The 15,381-nt window shown below is 47.7% G+C and overlaps 1 protein-coding gene across 1 annotated transcript in view; it reads left to right on the forward strand.

Annotated features, from left to right (window-relative positions):
* Nucleotides 1-4,436: 4,436 nt before the first annotated feature.
* The window catches only part of PTGFRN (prostaglandin F2 receptor inhibitor), a 40,631-nt gene continuing 29,686 nt past the window's right edge, over nt 4,437-15,381 (forward strand). Inside the window, exons 1-4 of the mRNA XM_040999046.1 lie at nt 4,437-4,443; nt 4,826-5,194; nt 6,875-7,288; nt 13,627-14,007. Of these exons, the coding sequence (XP_040854980.1) occupies nt 4,437-4,443; nt 4,826-5,194; nt 6,875-7,288; nt 13,627-14,007 (1,171 nt within the window). The remainder of the gene's footprint in view (nt 4,444-4,825; nt 5,195-6,874; nt 7,289-13,626; nt 14,008-15,381) is intronic.

Genomic DNA, 15,381 nt, shown 5'->3' on the forward strand with positions numbered 1-15,381 from the left:
CCAGAGACTGGTGGAGGAACCCCTGGTATGGATGGCTAAGACCACCCTGTACTGAGGAATTGTGCACAAAGGCCCTGAAGTTGGTTCAAGGAAACTGTAGGTGGAAAGCATGGCTGGAGATGGTGGAGAGGCAAGATGGGAGGTCTGAGAAACAAAGAGGATCTGGCCTATGCAGCCCTGATGGTCTTTGTAAGGGCTCTGATGCTTTTTCTGCTTGAGATGGGGAGTGTCAAGTCTTCAGAAGATCACTTCCTGTGGAGAACAGAGAATGCAAATGGAGGCTGGAAGAGCAGCTAGGAGCGCTGGAACAGTGCAAGTGAGAGGGATGGACTAAGGGTGATTGAGTTTGGGAGTCTGTGAAGGATAGGGTTTGCCCTATAGGAGATAAGGAAGGAGTGATGAAAAACAAGTGATGTAGTATTTCTATGCTAAAAAGATGATTTTGATAGGCTCCTGGAAAAAGGATTGGAGAGTTGAGACAAGGAGCAGGATCTGTTTTCTGGACTTAAAGACTGACAAGGTCCAGAGCTGCCACCTTATGCCCTGGAGGTCTTGCTGCCGGCAGTCTTGGGAACCCTTGCCAACTTCTTGGGGAGGGACAGAAATGCGAAGATGAGGAGACTTCCTTGCAAACCTTGTCCAAGGAAGCAGGGTGAAGGATGCCAGTCAAGTTTGTGCTAGCGACAACCTTCCTTCCAGGAACCGCAGACCCTTACTAAGTGACAGGCACAGTTGTGAGTGCTGTAAGTGCAGTATCTGTGTTCATCATCACTGCGGCCCTCAGTGGGTCTGCATCTCAGATGGCAAGACTGGGGCACAAGGAGATTAAATGCTGGACTGTGTTGCCTCTGGAGGGTCTCGCCTGTAATGCTTTCTTTTGTCACATTGGGATACTTGGAATTGCCTGGTCCCCTCTAAAAGTGAATGTAGGAGCAGGTGTTTGACCTGTAGGTTAAGACAGGCCCTGTCCTATACTGAGATACCTAGTTTTGAACCTGGGTCTGGCTCTAGATCCTGACTCCAGCTTCCTGCAAATGTAGACCCAAGGAAGCAGCAGGTTATAGCTCAAGTAACTGTCCTTGCCATCCACATCACATAGGAGACCTGGATTGGGTTTTTGGCTTCCAACTTTGGCCTGGCTACTACAGGCATTTGGGGGCGAATTAGCAGAAGGGAGTGTTCTCTCTCTCTCTCTTTCTGCTTTTCTTCCTTTCTTTCTGTTTCCCTTCCTCTCTCTCTTAAAGATATACTTATATTGGAAAGTCAGATTTTCACAAAGGAGAGACAGAGAGGAAGATCTTCTGCCCACTGGTTCACTCCACAAGTGACTGCAGGGCTAGAGCTGAGCCAATCCGAAGCCAGGAGCCAGGAGCTTCTTCTGGGTCTCCCATGTGGGTTCAGGGTTCCGAGACTTTGGATCATCCTCGACTGCTTTCCCAGGCTACAAGTAGGGAGCTGGAAGGGAAGAGTGGAGCAGCTGGGACATAAACTGGCATCCATATGGGATCCTCCCACATGCAAGGTGAGGATTAAGCCACTAGGCTCTCATGCCAGGCCCTAAAATAATTTTTTAAAGAAAGAAAGATGTATTTATTTGAAAGAGTGATAGACATGGAGAGAGATCTTGTATTTGCCGGTTCACTTCCAAAATGGCAGCCAATAGCTGGGATGAGGCCAAGCTGAAGCCAGGAGCCTGAAGCTTCATGTGGATCTCCCATGTAGATGGGAGGAACTTAAGTATGTCATCATCAGCTGTTCCCCAGACACATTAGCAGGGAGCTGGTTTGGAAGCTGGGATTGTAACCAGTGCTCTGATATGAAATGCAAGCATCCCAAATGGCATCTTAATTTGCTACACAACGCAATGTCCATCGCTAGTGTGTGTTTTGCGTGTGTGTATATATGTGTGCGTGTTTTAAGATTTATTTGAAAGGTAGCGTGTCAGAGGGAGGGGGGGAGCTTTCATCTGCTGGTTCACTCCCAAATGGCCACAATAGCCAGGTCTGCAGGGCTGAGGTCAGGAGACAGAAGCTCCATCCTTTCATCCTGGTTTTCCCGAATGAAAAGGCCGGAGCACTTGGGCTGTTTTTGCTGCTTTCCTAGGTAGGTTATCAGGAAACTAGTTTGGAAACAAGTAGCTAGGACTCAACGGACACTCCTGAATGGGCTACCAGTGTTCCATGCAGTATCTTAGCCTGGAGACACTGACTAGTCCTTTATCCTTTTTGGATACCAGTTTTTACAAACTTTTTAAGGTAGTCTCATGTTATTTCATTGATGTTTGGATTACCAGTGACAAAGATGAGCTTTAAAAATATAAGTACGTGGGTGTGATCATGGGTAAGAGTCTAAGAATGCGAAGTCTCTGTGATAAGGTGTTTGAGTTTGTGCATGCACACGCATCTGAGTGTGTATGGAATGATCTAGAAGGCATTGCTGGATCCAGGTCAGTCAGATGCAATCTGCTTACCTCTCTGGCCCTGTCGCTTGTCCGAGTCTGACATGTGGCTGCCTCCCTAAGAGTAAGTCTGTCTGTACATACAGCACCTTGATGCCGGTGAAAGCAGAGGTGTCTTTACAATTGGCTGTAGTATAACAAAGCTGCAGAGGGAAGTCTGCTCTTCCCACAGTGTTAGCCCTGGCTCCTCACTGGGGCAGAAAGTATGGGGTCAGCCCCACCTAACAGATGGGGAGTTCTGACAGCTGTCAGGGCTGTGCTGCGTGTTTGCTGGGAGTGGGAGGTGTGAGACCGTAGGTGCTGCTTTGGGAGTGAGGGAAACAGCTTGTTCCGGCACTGCTCCCCCACAGTACCGAGCTATGAGTCCGTTCTCTGTAGGGAGTTGGGAGACACACACACACACACACTCACACACACACACACACACACACACACACTCACACACCTCTGGGTTGCTACTACCTGCAGCAGCTATTTGTAAAGAGGGCAACATGGTGCAGACCTCTGTAGCTTTTCTTAGAACTGGAGTTAGTCTGGTCCTGCCCCAAGCTGGACGCCATGGCTCAGAACACACATGATCCTTGGTCACTCTTCCTCTTGCAAGGCTACTTTCTTTCCCTTCTCAAGATAAAATGATGGTGGGTGAAGAAAGCTAGACATCATTTTAAGAAAGTGCTCCTCAACTTTTTTTTAGCCCTAACTCAAATCAAGATACATGGTTCTCTTGCACAGTAATTGGGTACACATATAATTTTGTCTGCTTAAGAAAGTTATAATGAGGGAGGAAAAAAAGAGAAAGTATCATGAAACAGCATTTACCTCTTATGAAGTGTAGGGCATCTTAATACTTTCCATTCCATTTATATAGTTTTGTTGGGAAACTCACACATGTTGTCCACAACCATTACACAGTCACTTCACAGCCCGTTGAAGGGTGCCAGCTCCAGAGTGTGAAAAATACTAGTTTAACCTGTGGAAAGCAAGTGGCGTTGAGATACATGCTGGGGCTGCCTCATTCAAGTTCCACGATGTGGGGGGGCATGAAGGACAGAATTCTGTTGCTTACCAGTTTGGGAGGCTGGAAGTTGAAGACAGAGCTGTTGGCAGTTTGCCACATCCAGGAGCCTGGTAGCTTCAGGCAGTTGTTGAAGTTCCTTGGCTGTGTCTTTGCTTTCACCCTCATGTACATTCTCCTTGGTTGTGTGACTGGATCCCAGTCACTTTGCATTGTAGCTGCTAACCATATCCACTACAAGTCCCATTCCCTAAACCAGGTCCTATTCTCAAGTTCTTGGGCGTGGGTGTCAGTGTCTAAATTTTGAGTAAGGGAAGGCTGACCCATTTGTAACAAATGGAGCATGCAAGTGAAACAAAGTTTCTGTTTTAATTGAGCCCTTGCTACCTGGCCGACTCTGAGTTAAGGGTTTTATTTCTTTCATAGAATGAACCCTTCTTGCCCCATTGTAGAAGTGAGGAAGCTAAGAGAGGGCTTGGGCTGAATCACGTTTTCTTCTGTATACTTTACCAGTCTGGCTGTTCCCGGAGCATGAAAAAGCAGCTGCTGATGCACAGGTCTGAGCACAGGTCATAGGTATTCCTCCACACAGTGCCGATGTTTGCATCTTAAAGCCATCATAGCCTCCAATCTGTCCCCCTGCATGTCATGCTTGTGGGCCAGGAAACACCCCTGAGCCCTTGGCCATGCCCACTGGGCTTGTCCCTGCGTGGCATTTTCAACAATGCCCAGCGACCTACCAGGTTCTCTCCCTCTGTGCTTCCCTATCTTCCTTCTGAATTTAGATCAGAGAGAAGGAAATGAGCCAGAAAATAGAAAATTAATACTCGGTAGAATCGTCATATTTTGAAATTAATTTATAGACCATGTTAGATAGCAGGAATTAAATCATTTTATCAGCAAGCCACTCTGGGATTTAGCAATTGGCATCTATCATTGTAAATCAGGTCCTGCAAGCCCCCAATGGATGGTATGTAGGGATGAGGGTTGATACCTGGTGGGCAGAAATGTAAACACTTGATAAGCCATATCCTTCCTTTCACACCAATAATTCTCCATCACCCCCAAATGACATGCTACGTTCAGCAGCAACTTGAGGGGAAGCTAGCCAGTTGTTTGGTTTGCCTGCTTTAATACTTACCATATTCGCTGTCCATCCCTAGGAACTGGTCAAGTGAGAGGTGCTCATATCCGGGACTATTCCTGGCTCATGGTTCCAGGGATTCGCTTATCCTCCTTCTGCATCAGTTGCCACATCTCTGCTGTTAGCAGGAGCCTCAGCAGGCTGCTGCACCTGGCCTGGGAAGATGTTCTGTGATGAAATTCCCGTCTTTGTTCTCTTGTCATTGCAGCCTTGTGTCGAGGGCGCGTGGTGAGAGTCCCCGCAGGGACCCTGGTCCGGGTGGCAGGCACAGAGCTCGTGATCCCCTGCAACGTCAGTGACTACGACGGCCCCAGCGAACAGAATTTTGACTGGAGCTTCTCACCTTCCGGGAGCAGCTTTGTGGAACTGGCGAGCACCTGGGAGGTGGGCTTCCCAGCGCAGCCATACCAGGAGCGACTGCAGAGGGGTGAGATCCTGCTGAGGCGAACAGCCAACGACGCCGTGGAGCTGCACATACGGAATGTCCAGCCCTCTGACCAAGGCCACTACAAATGCTCAACGCCCAGCACGGATGCCACCGTCCAGGGCAACTATGAAGACACAGTGCAGGTTAAAGGTATGGTCCTCAAGTGGGATTTACCTGCCAATGGCTAGGTCTTCCTCTGCCTACTCCTGTGGCTGGCCTAGCTCCTTTGGGTGTTTAGTCCCTCCATGGACAGTGGGATCCTAGTGACTTGCCTGATGGAAGGCAGGTGACCTCAGAGGGCCAGTTTTGTCGTGAAGCCTCCCATGAAAGGGGAGTGAAGATTGCCTAGGGTAGAGCCCAGCTCTGGCTGCTTGGGCTTGTATGACCAATCACCCACTCTGCCACTTGTCAGCTGCATGGCTGTGGGCCCATCACAGCCTCCATACTACAGTGTCTATCTTCAAGGCTGTGAGGAGGTGGTGGAGGTGAACGTGCAAACACTCTGGAGCAGAAGCGTAGTAAGTGTTCAGAGGTTAGTGATGAGGAAGGGGCGTGGTCAGGAGGCTGTCCAGGTTCATGGGAACAACAGACACTACCAAGTTCAAGTCCATGTGACCTTTCTGATTGAAGTGCTTGTTTCTAGCAGATGTTGTAAGTGTTCTACTGAGAGAAACGAGGATGTAGCCACTGCTTACTGATGGACTCGACCATGCAAATAATCACTTGTTTGGGGTTTTGTTTTGATTTTGCTGTTTTTTCCAAATCTTCTTTAAGATTCCTTCCTGCAGTCGATTTTTAGAGCTTGATAAAGAATGTAGGGCAGGATATTCCATGACATACACAGAAGGAAATGAAAGACCATAGGGTAGTTACTTGCCTAAAATCGCACAGCCAATTAGTAAGTGGGCAAGAACAAAGAAATTTAATTTGAGGCTGACAAAATAGAAGATTATTATTATTACTCAATTATGCAATTATTTGTGCCCGGCCTTATTCCCCCTGAAATCTCTTTCTGTGTAGCGATGTCAGTAATTATTAGGAAAGCAGAAATCACACATGATGATATGAATTCATGTCTGCTAAGTAGGCATTCAAACAGTCAAACTTTAAAGCCGTGGTAATAACCCCAGCCCTTGGTAGTGGCCCCCCCTAGTGACCGATGTGTCCATGCCCTCCTAAGTTTCCTTTCCCTGGGAGCTGTAGAAGTAGAAACGGTAGCCAGGAGGCTGCTGCTCTTCCTGCCTGGCCCCTATCCTGTAGGCTCCAGCCGCAGGCAGCTCATGCCATGCTTTCCTATTTTAACTGGTGGAGGTTCACTTTACCTCCAACCCCTCAGGCTCCCTCTTGCAGCCCTGTGTCCTCACCCAAGGAGTGTCTGGCTGCCATACTTGTAATTTTATCATGACTGATAGGTACCGGGCACTGTCCAGCAAAAGTGCTCTCCTTAACTCCCTGCACTCTTCGTGTTGGCTCCCTGGCGCCTTTGTAGTTGTCATCTCCCTTTTAGGAAATGGAAGCACATAGAGTAGCTTTTCTTAGGTGGTAGAAGTACATACCCAACATACAGTTCCCAAAAGAAGTCTTCACCACTCAGTGCTGGCAGAGGTGTTTTATTGCATCTAACTCTTTTTGTCCTGCTTCAAGTCAGTTGAGATTATAGAGGAGTGAAAATGGTGAAACATGCCCACACATGGGCATTTGAGTGAAGGGGGCAGGGAGACTGTTCCAGGTTTACAGTCCCCACCATGACTCAGGGCTGGGGTCAGGCAGGTGTAGCCCTTGCTGCAGAGGTGCCGTGCCCGGCTGGCTCACACTGTTCTCTTCCCGCAGTGCTACCAGATGCCCTACACTTGGGTCCCAGCGCGAGGCCCGCACCCAGCCTGAGCCTGCGGGAAGGGGAGCCCTTTGAACTGCGCTGCACAGCCTCTACCACGTCGCCATTACACACGCACCTGGCAGTGTTGTGGGAGCTGCACCGGGGGCCCGCCCAGCGCAGTGTGCTGGCCCTAACACACGAGGGTAGGTTCCGCCCGGGTCCCGGCTATGAGCAGCGCTACCACAGCGGGGATGTGCGCCTAGATACTGCGGGCAGCGACACCTACCGCCTCTCCGTGTCTCGCGCCCTGTCTGCTGACCAGGGATCCTACAAGTGTGTCGTCAGCGAATGGATCACAGAGCAAGGCAACTGGCAAGAAATCCAAGAAAAGGCTGTGGAGGTCGCCACCGTGGTGATGCAGCCCACAGGTGAGCATCTGGGAGGGGTGCGTGCTGGATGGGATCTCACTTTGTGATGGTGGTAGGTGGCATGAGGAACCAAGAACCAGGAGCCCCATCTTTTTCTGGTTTTATAATCACTTCGACTTCTGGTTGATGGTGCAGGGAGTAAGGTGGTAGTGATAATTTGGAGAGGAGTGTGTTTGTTTTTGTGCTGTGTGCACAATTTTGCTTTGCAACTGCTTTTGTCTGAATTTGTGCCCACGGAGAACTACAGCACACATTTGAGAGTATGCCAAAAGTTAAAAGTTTTAAAATCTGAGTATACTTTTATCATAATGTGTATTTTCCATGAACTTTTGGAAATTCCATGAATGAATAGATTTGAAATGTTTTATACCATCAAAACAAACTTGCCTTCAGAAAAAAAAAAGTTACCAATTTGTATTTATTGGAAAGACAGAGAGAGAGAGAGAGAGAGAGAGAGAGGCAGGCAGAGATCTTCCATCTGCTGATGCACTCCCCAAATGCCCACAACAGCTGGAATACAACCAGGCCAAAGCCAATAGCCCAGAACTCTATCCAGATCTCCTGTGGAGAGAATAGGACCCCAAGTACTTGAACCATCACCTGCTGCCTCCCAGACTGCACACTAGCAGGACGCCGGATAGGAAGCAGAGAAGCCAGGACCCAAACACAGGCACTTGGATGGGGGCAGGGGCACCCCAGGCATCATCATAACTAATGCATCAAATACCTACTCTTTTCATTCCATTTTCCACAGACATTTTGAAGTGCCCTGGTAATGCTGGGACAGTTCTTTCATTCAGAGGCCATGCCCCCAGCCCTTTCATCAGCGTTAGGTCCCACCTGCATTTGGATCACATCTGCTCACGCACTGCCCCTTGAGCTCATCTTAGTCCTTCCACCTGCCTTTTCCTCAGCCGTTGGTGATGGGTGCTCCTTGTGGGGCTTCCTGTCTATGATCCTCCAGGCTTGCTTCCAGGCCACCTCGGGTACCCCACGTCTGTGGGGTGAGGTGCTATCGGGTTGAATTTCTTCATACTTTCCTATGTCATGCATACCTCAAGAGCATCCGTGCTTGAGGTCGCTACAAAAATTCATTTGTCTTGTTGTCTGTAATTCGATTTTTGTTTTTAAAAACTTTTTCCCATTCTAGCTACAGAAGTAATCAATAAAATACAAAATGCATTTTAGAAAATACACTTAGACAAATAGTAAGGGGAAACCATTGCTGATTGGCTGTGCAATGGGCACTGGTGGCTCTGTTTTGGGCTGGGCCCTGGGATCTGAGGAGCTGGAGTGTGGCTGTCAAGCCCCGTGGAACTTGCTGCTTCTGCAGGGTTGAAGTGTGTGAAAAGACCACTGTGGGCAATGCTGTTGCTGGGGATAGGTGGATGGGCTAACTTTATTCCTGGGAGTCAGACCAACCTCTTCAGCTCTAGCAGTACTTTGCTGTCATTGCTGCTGCCCCCATCTGTTTTGAAACTGGGAAGACCTTGTTGGGACTCATTTCCTGAGGGCAATGCAAGGGTATGGCTGCTCTGCTGCCCCGATGGCAAGTGCTTTGCCTCTGCAGGCTACTGCACTAACCTGAGCACATTTTCTCTGTGTGCACACTACTAGGTGCGTGGGAGCTGGGGCTGGTAAGAGTGGGTGCTAAAAAGCAGCTCCTGTGATTGGTCATCACAGAGGGTGGCTCCCTAGCTGCAGAAATGGCTTTTGCAGATTGCCTCAAACCACCTTAGCATGTGAGCTGTCTGCAAGCTGCCTGAGAAATCTTCAGATTTTCAGTTTGCAATAAACACTTTTTTTAAAAGATTTATTTATTTTTATTACAAAGTCAGATATATAGAGAGGAGGAGACACAGAGAGGAAGATCTTCCATCTGATGATTCACTCCCCAAATGACCGCAACGGCCAATGCTGTGCTGATCCAGAGCCAGGATCCAGGAACTTCCTCCAGGTCTCCCATGTGGGTGCAGGGTCCCAAGGCTTTGGGCCGTCCTCAACTGCTTTCCCAGGTCACAGGCAGGGAGCTGAATAGGAAGTGGAGCCGCCGGGTCCAGAACTGGTGCCCATATGGGATCCCAGCACATTCAAGGCAAGTACTTTAGCTGCTAGGCCACGATGCCGGGCCCGCAGTAAACACTTTTTTTCAAGAAAAAAAAAGATCTATTTTATTTTTATTGGAAAGTCAGATTTTACAGAGAAAAGGATCTTCCATCTACTGATTCACTCCCCCAAGTAGCTGCAATGACTGAAGCTGAGCTGGTCCTAAGCCAGGAGCTGGGAGCTTCTTCTGGATCTCCCACATGGGTGCAGGGTCCCAAAACTTTGGACTGTCCACTACTGCTTTCCCAAGCCACAAGCATGGAGCTAGAGGGGAAGCAGAGCAGCCAGCAAAGCTACCAGCATCCATATGAGATTCCTATACATAAAAGGCGAGGACTTGAGCCACTAGTCTATGACTTTGGGCCCACAATAAACACTTTCAATGAGACAGACAGATTCTGGATTTGAACTATGCAGCACATACTCTTTCTATGCAGGACTTTGTTGGAAAGGTATTTCTTATTTTGGAATGTACCTCAAAGCCCATAATATCTGGTTATAAGACTACAGTACTCTGAAACTATTAGACTGGGAGCTTGTAATTTTTTTGTGCCATGAATTTCTTTGATGGTCTTCTGACATCGACAGACCCTTTTTCAGAAAAAAAAAATGTTTTAATTTGTAAAATATAGTATTCCAGCTGACAAAGGAAAGCAATTATATTGAATAAGTTATCAAAATATTTTAAGACAAATTTGCTTTCCAGTCATTTTATGCCGCTTTATAAATGCATTAATAATAAGATTCAGTGGCAGACCTAACAACCAGAGTGATTTCTAAGTAGCAGTGAAATGTGACTGGTTTTTCAGAGTATCTGCAATGGCTATAATGTGACAAGAAAATATCTGTGATTTCTATGGGGGAACAAAATCCCAGAGACAGGGAATGCCACACTGGTTTGTTCATGCTTTCACACTGAGAACAGAGGCTGTATTTCAGGTAAAGGCAACAGAAGGAAAGATGAGATTTTGTATGTTTCCACTCTGGTTCACACACTCCCTCCGTTCTCTTTGTGGACCCCAGGGTATGGTGTTTCTCTTCCTATCAGCCTTGACACGGTCTATACCCGGCTGTTCCTATGTTCTCCTCACATTGTTAAGATCAAGGCACAGAGCCCCCAGGACAACAAAGCCATGTTGCCAGTGTGGGGGCATCACCACCCTCCGTCACTGGCATGGTCTGAATGGTGGCATCTTGCTACCTAATTTGCGAATTCCGTTACACTGGGGGAGAGAGTCTGCATTCCTGCAGCCTTTACCTCAGTCCCCTGTTGCTATACAGACCCCTTAAGCTTGTTTCATTTTGTCCTTTCAGCTCTAGCAGTAAACCCTTGAATCCAATATGTACAGGACCTATGGTTAGGAATGCAACAGGTGTTTAGCCACTTATACAAAGAAAATTGCGAGGTGGACTATGCAGTTGAAGAGACACTCCTGCCAATACTTCTAGAACCTAAAAACGATGGTTTGCAAGCTCACAATCCACACTGCCTGCTGTGTACTTCCTGCTTCCTCACTGACCACATTCCCTCCTGAGACCTACTGATTCCAAGAGTTGTCAGCCCAGTTGCTGACTCCAGCAGGATTCCAGGGCTTCTAACTGGTGTAGGCAGGAAGGTAGCTGGCAAGGAGCTGAAGTGGACAGCACACCCCTACAACCCTGCCAGCACTGCCCAAACCCACCTCATTCCTAGCAGTGGGAAATCCCAAATTTTGTGATTTTACTGGGTAAAAATATCCATTATGACTGCCAGCTGCTGCCCTGTGTTGGCGTTTAGTTCATTTTAAAGTTGTTGCAATGACCCTGATTGATACTCCCACTCCTATGATGCACCTGATGCGGAGACACTTCTGAGATTTCCCCCCCCGACCTCCCCACCCCAAAAAGTGCAAAGTAATGGGCAGTACTCAAGCTCTACCCCAAACTCTGCTCTTTTAAATATTCAATCAAGCCCTATCTGAGACACCACCCCCTGTGCCTCCAGATCATATCAAGGAATGGTCTGAAGTTATGTTACATGTAGTTCTCTCTTGACCAGTACACTCCTTCCTGTGTACTTTCTCTTTGTGCATGAATAAGCCTTGCTTATCTGTTAGCCTTTACTTGTAGCTCAGCTTGAATTCCTTCTTACCTCAAAGACAAGAACCAGGAGTCACCTACCCCACCATATGACCGCAGGCATTGTGTATCGAGTGATTCAAACTATAAAACCCAGCTGAGGGCAGCAGCTTCCATTCTGAATACCTTCCAAAGCTAACCTCAGTTTACTTTTGGCCCTTTAAAAATGGTGAATGAAGAGGAAGTGCTTGGAGGGTGGGTAAAAAGAGAGATTGGACTTTTAAATTCGATTCTCTAATACTTGGTAGGCCTTATTTCCTGTATCTCTCAAGGTCATGCTTGAACTTGAAAAATTTGCTTGAAATGTTGTCAAGATTTGGAAATATTCACATGAAAGGAGTTGGGTCTGTTCAGAGTTGGGCCCAGCCCCTATCCCTGGGTTTGGGCATTGCTTGATGCTGAGCCACTTGCTAAGAGGCTGGGGCTGTGCCTCCACATGAATCCTTTGGGAGGTGTTGGCTGTTCGTCATCTAAGTAATTGTTCCTGCGCCATTATCACGGGCTGAATGTTTTTCTTCTCTGATTACAGATGTTCAACTTCGTTTTCAAAACCCTCTGAATAGAGGAAAATGTTTCCATGTAAAAAGCTTCAACAGGGGAATGCTGAAACTAGATCTGCCTTGAGTCTCTGGCACCAAATACTTGACTGCTTCAGCTAAATATAGCTGGCTTTTAATTATCCCCACTAATGACAGGGAGCAGTAGCATGGATAATCAAAAAAAACCATTGTGTTTTGGTTTTAGAATGTATGTTTTATACTTGACTCTTAGGTGATATGCCTATTGAAATAAGCGATATTCCAAATACATTACATTTTGAAGACTCGATTCCTAAGGAAAAGCGGTTCTTCTCTTAGGAAGTTTTTCCCTTTGGTGCACAATGTGCTCTACTTTTATCTCCTTCGCTCTCTTCCCCAGCTTGCAGCTGATGCTGTGTGTGGGTACCAGTCAGAACTCAGCAGTCAGGGCAGGTATTGGGTACAGCGGTGAAACTGCTGCTTGGCATGCTCCCTTTCCATACCGGGAAACCTGGTTTTGGCTCTCCCTCTCATTCCAGCCCTTTGCTCATGTGCACCTGGAGAGCAGCAGATGTAAGTAGTTGGGTCTCTGCCACCCACGTGGAAAACTCAGATGGAGTGACAGGATCTCAGCCCTGGTGTGACTCAGCTGCAGCTGTTGCAGGCATTTGGGGAGTGAGCCAGTGGATGGAAGGTCTCTCTGTGTTTCTGTGTCTGTCTCTCAAAATGCAGATAAACAACCAAAAACATTTTTTAAAGAGCTAACTTGCCCTTTTTCTGCAAAATCAACCACTTTGGTATAAATAGTAAAGGTTAATTTTAGTTCTTTAGTATTCAACATACTTCTTATTGATGCTAGAAAAAGGGCCGCTGTTGTGACACAGTGAGCTAAGCTTGTAATATCAACATCTACGTTCCATATCACAGTGCTGGCTCAAGTCTTTGTTGTTCTACTTCCAGTGCACCTCTTTGCCAATACACCTGGAAAAGCAGCAGGTGATGGTCCAAGTACTTGGGTCTGTGCTACCCATGTCAGAGATCCAGATGGAGTTCTGGATTCAGCCTGGCCCAGACCTGACTGTTAACAGCTGTTTGGGGAGTGAACTAGCAAGTGGAAGAGCTCTCTGTTTCTTTGTCTATGTCTGTCACTGTTTTTCAAATAAATAAATAAATCAAGTGTGAGGGGAGGGCGGTTAAGAGCAGATTTGCTAGAGGCAGGCAGTCTAGATTTGAATTCCAGCTCTGCTACATATTCGCTAAGTGGTCTTCAAGAAGTTACTTTAGTTTCCTGTAAGATAATAATAATTCCTACGTCCAAGAATTATTTTGAGGATAGATTAGTATAAAGCATTCAGAATACTGTTTGGCATATAATAAGTATATGCAAGTGTTTGCTGCTGCTGGCATTCTTATGGAATAAACAGAAATATATGCGTTATGAATTCTTTCATTATAAATGTTTAGCAAACACAACTGTCCAGTGCCTTCTAATTTTGATGCCATAAACCATAACCAGGAAGATGAACTGGGAGAAGGTTGGGCAAGGAAGACATAGCCCTGCCAATTACTGAGATATATTTGTTTTTCATTTCCAAGTTCTCCGGGTGTCCGTGGCCAGGAATGTGTCTGTGGCTGAAGGGAAGGACCTGGAGCTGACCTGCAACATTACCACAGACCGGGCGGATGACATGCGGCCCGAGGTTACATGGTACTACAGCAGGACACCTGACAGCACCTTGCCTGGCCCCCGCGTGCTGGCCCGGCTGGACCGAGATTCCCTGCTGCACAGCTCACCTCATGTGGCTCTAAGTCACGTGGATGCCCGCTCCTTCCTTCTGCTGGTTCGAGATGTTAGCAAAGAAAACTCTGGCTACTATTTCTGCCATGTGGCGCTCTGGGTACCGGGACACAACAGGAGCTGGCACAAAGTGGCAGAGGTCATGTCTTCTGCAGCCGGTGTGGGTGTGACCTGGATAGGTAAGTATCTGCAGAGTTGTCACTGGCCTCACAAGCTGAGTCTGTCCTCTGAGCTATCCAGAGGTGTCTGAGCAATCAGCATTGTGCACAATTTTGTCATTCTTTGTATCAGAATGGGCATTCTTTAGCTCAAATAGATCCCAGATCAAACTGGCTTGAAACAGAGTCTGGCAGGCATGGGAGATGTTCAGATAATCTGACCGCAACACCCTCATCTGGGAGGATGGAGCATCCTTTTGTTGTTGAGATTTGTGAGGGCAGAGCACTGGGGAATGGTGCTTTGAAACGGATCGCTGTTGGAGGAAGAACCTGATGTGCTTCATTCCTTTTCCTGGACTCCTGGCTGCTGTGCGGACAGCACTGGTGCTTTTCCAAAGCTGGTACAGAAAGAGGATTCCTTCTGTAATTGGCATTTTTCCACTGAATACCCTGGAATGCCTGGATAATTGTATCTGCAGATCCCTATTGTAGGGAGGGGTCTCCCTGCTTTTCCAGGCTCCTGTCGGGTGCCCCAAGCCCAGGCACGGTCCCCAGGGAAAGGAGCGCAGGGGCACACAGGATCAGCCACCCCGCAGTGGGTCATGCCTCTGAGGATCACTGGCTTCTCTGTTCTCTGCCATGCCCATATTTCCGTCTCTTTGTGTCCCACTTGTTTGCCCACTGGGCAAGCTAGTCTAACATTTCCTAATTGTTTTCATTGTTGTTGCAAGTAGATTTAGAAAGGCTAGGCTCAAGCAGGCTGTGGAGAGCTTCACTTTGCACCATCATTGTTGCAGAGACAGGACAGACCTGTCAGGTTCTGCTGTCTGGGCCTTCTTGTGTCTCCACTGTCCTGCAAGCGCTTTGTGCCCTGAAGGCGGCATTTGGCATGACTTCTGGGGGGCAAAGCAGATCTCTGAAGGTCTGGGAGAGCTCCCCTGCCTTGCCTGATGCCACATGCCCTTCCACTGTGAGCTCTTGCTAGTCTGAAACCCTGCCTCACCTCTGCAGCGGGGTCTATCTGTACTTGGGGTGGGAGCATATGTATTAATGAGCCTTGGGTTAGCAAGGATGGAGAGTTTGCATGTGGGAGTAGAGGGGACGGGGAGCAGGAGAGCAGGAAGAAGGCAGGCGGGTTAAGCCACCTATCCATTGGGACACTTGCATTCCATATCAGGGTCCCTTGGTTGAAATCCCAGCTTCCTGCTAGTACACACTCTGGGAGGCAGCAGGTGGTGGTGCAAACACCACATGGGAGTCCTGGAAACCTGGCGTTGGCCTGGACCAGCCACAGCTGTTGCAGGCATTTAGGGAGTGAACCAATGTGCAAAAGCTCTGTCAGTCTCTGTCTGGTAAATAAATAAAAGCAGATTAAAAAAAAAATAAGCAAGCAGA

This window comes from Ochotona curzoniae, unplaced genomic scaffold, assembly GCF_017591425.1.
Source record: "Ochotona curzoniae isolate NIBS_2020 unplaced genomic scaffold, NIBS_Ocur_1.0 scaffold_1037, whole genome shotgun sequence".
In the NCBI taxonomy this organism is placed as follows: Eukaryota; Metazoa; Chordata; class Mammalia; order Lagomorpha; family Ochotonidae; genus Ochotona; species Ochotona curzoniae.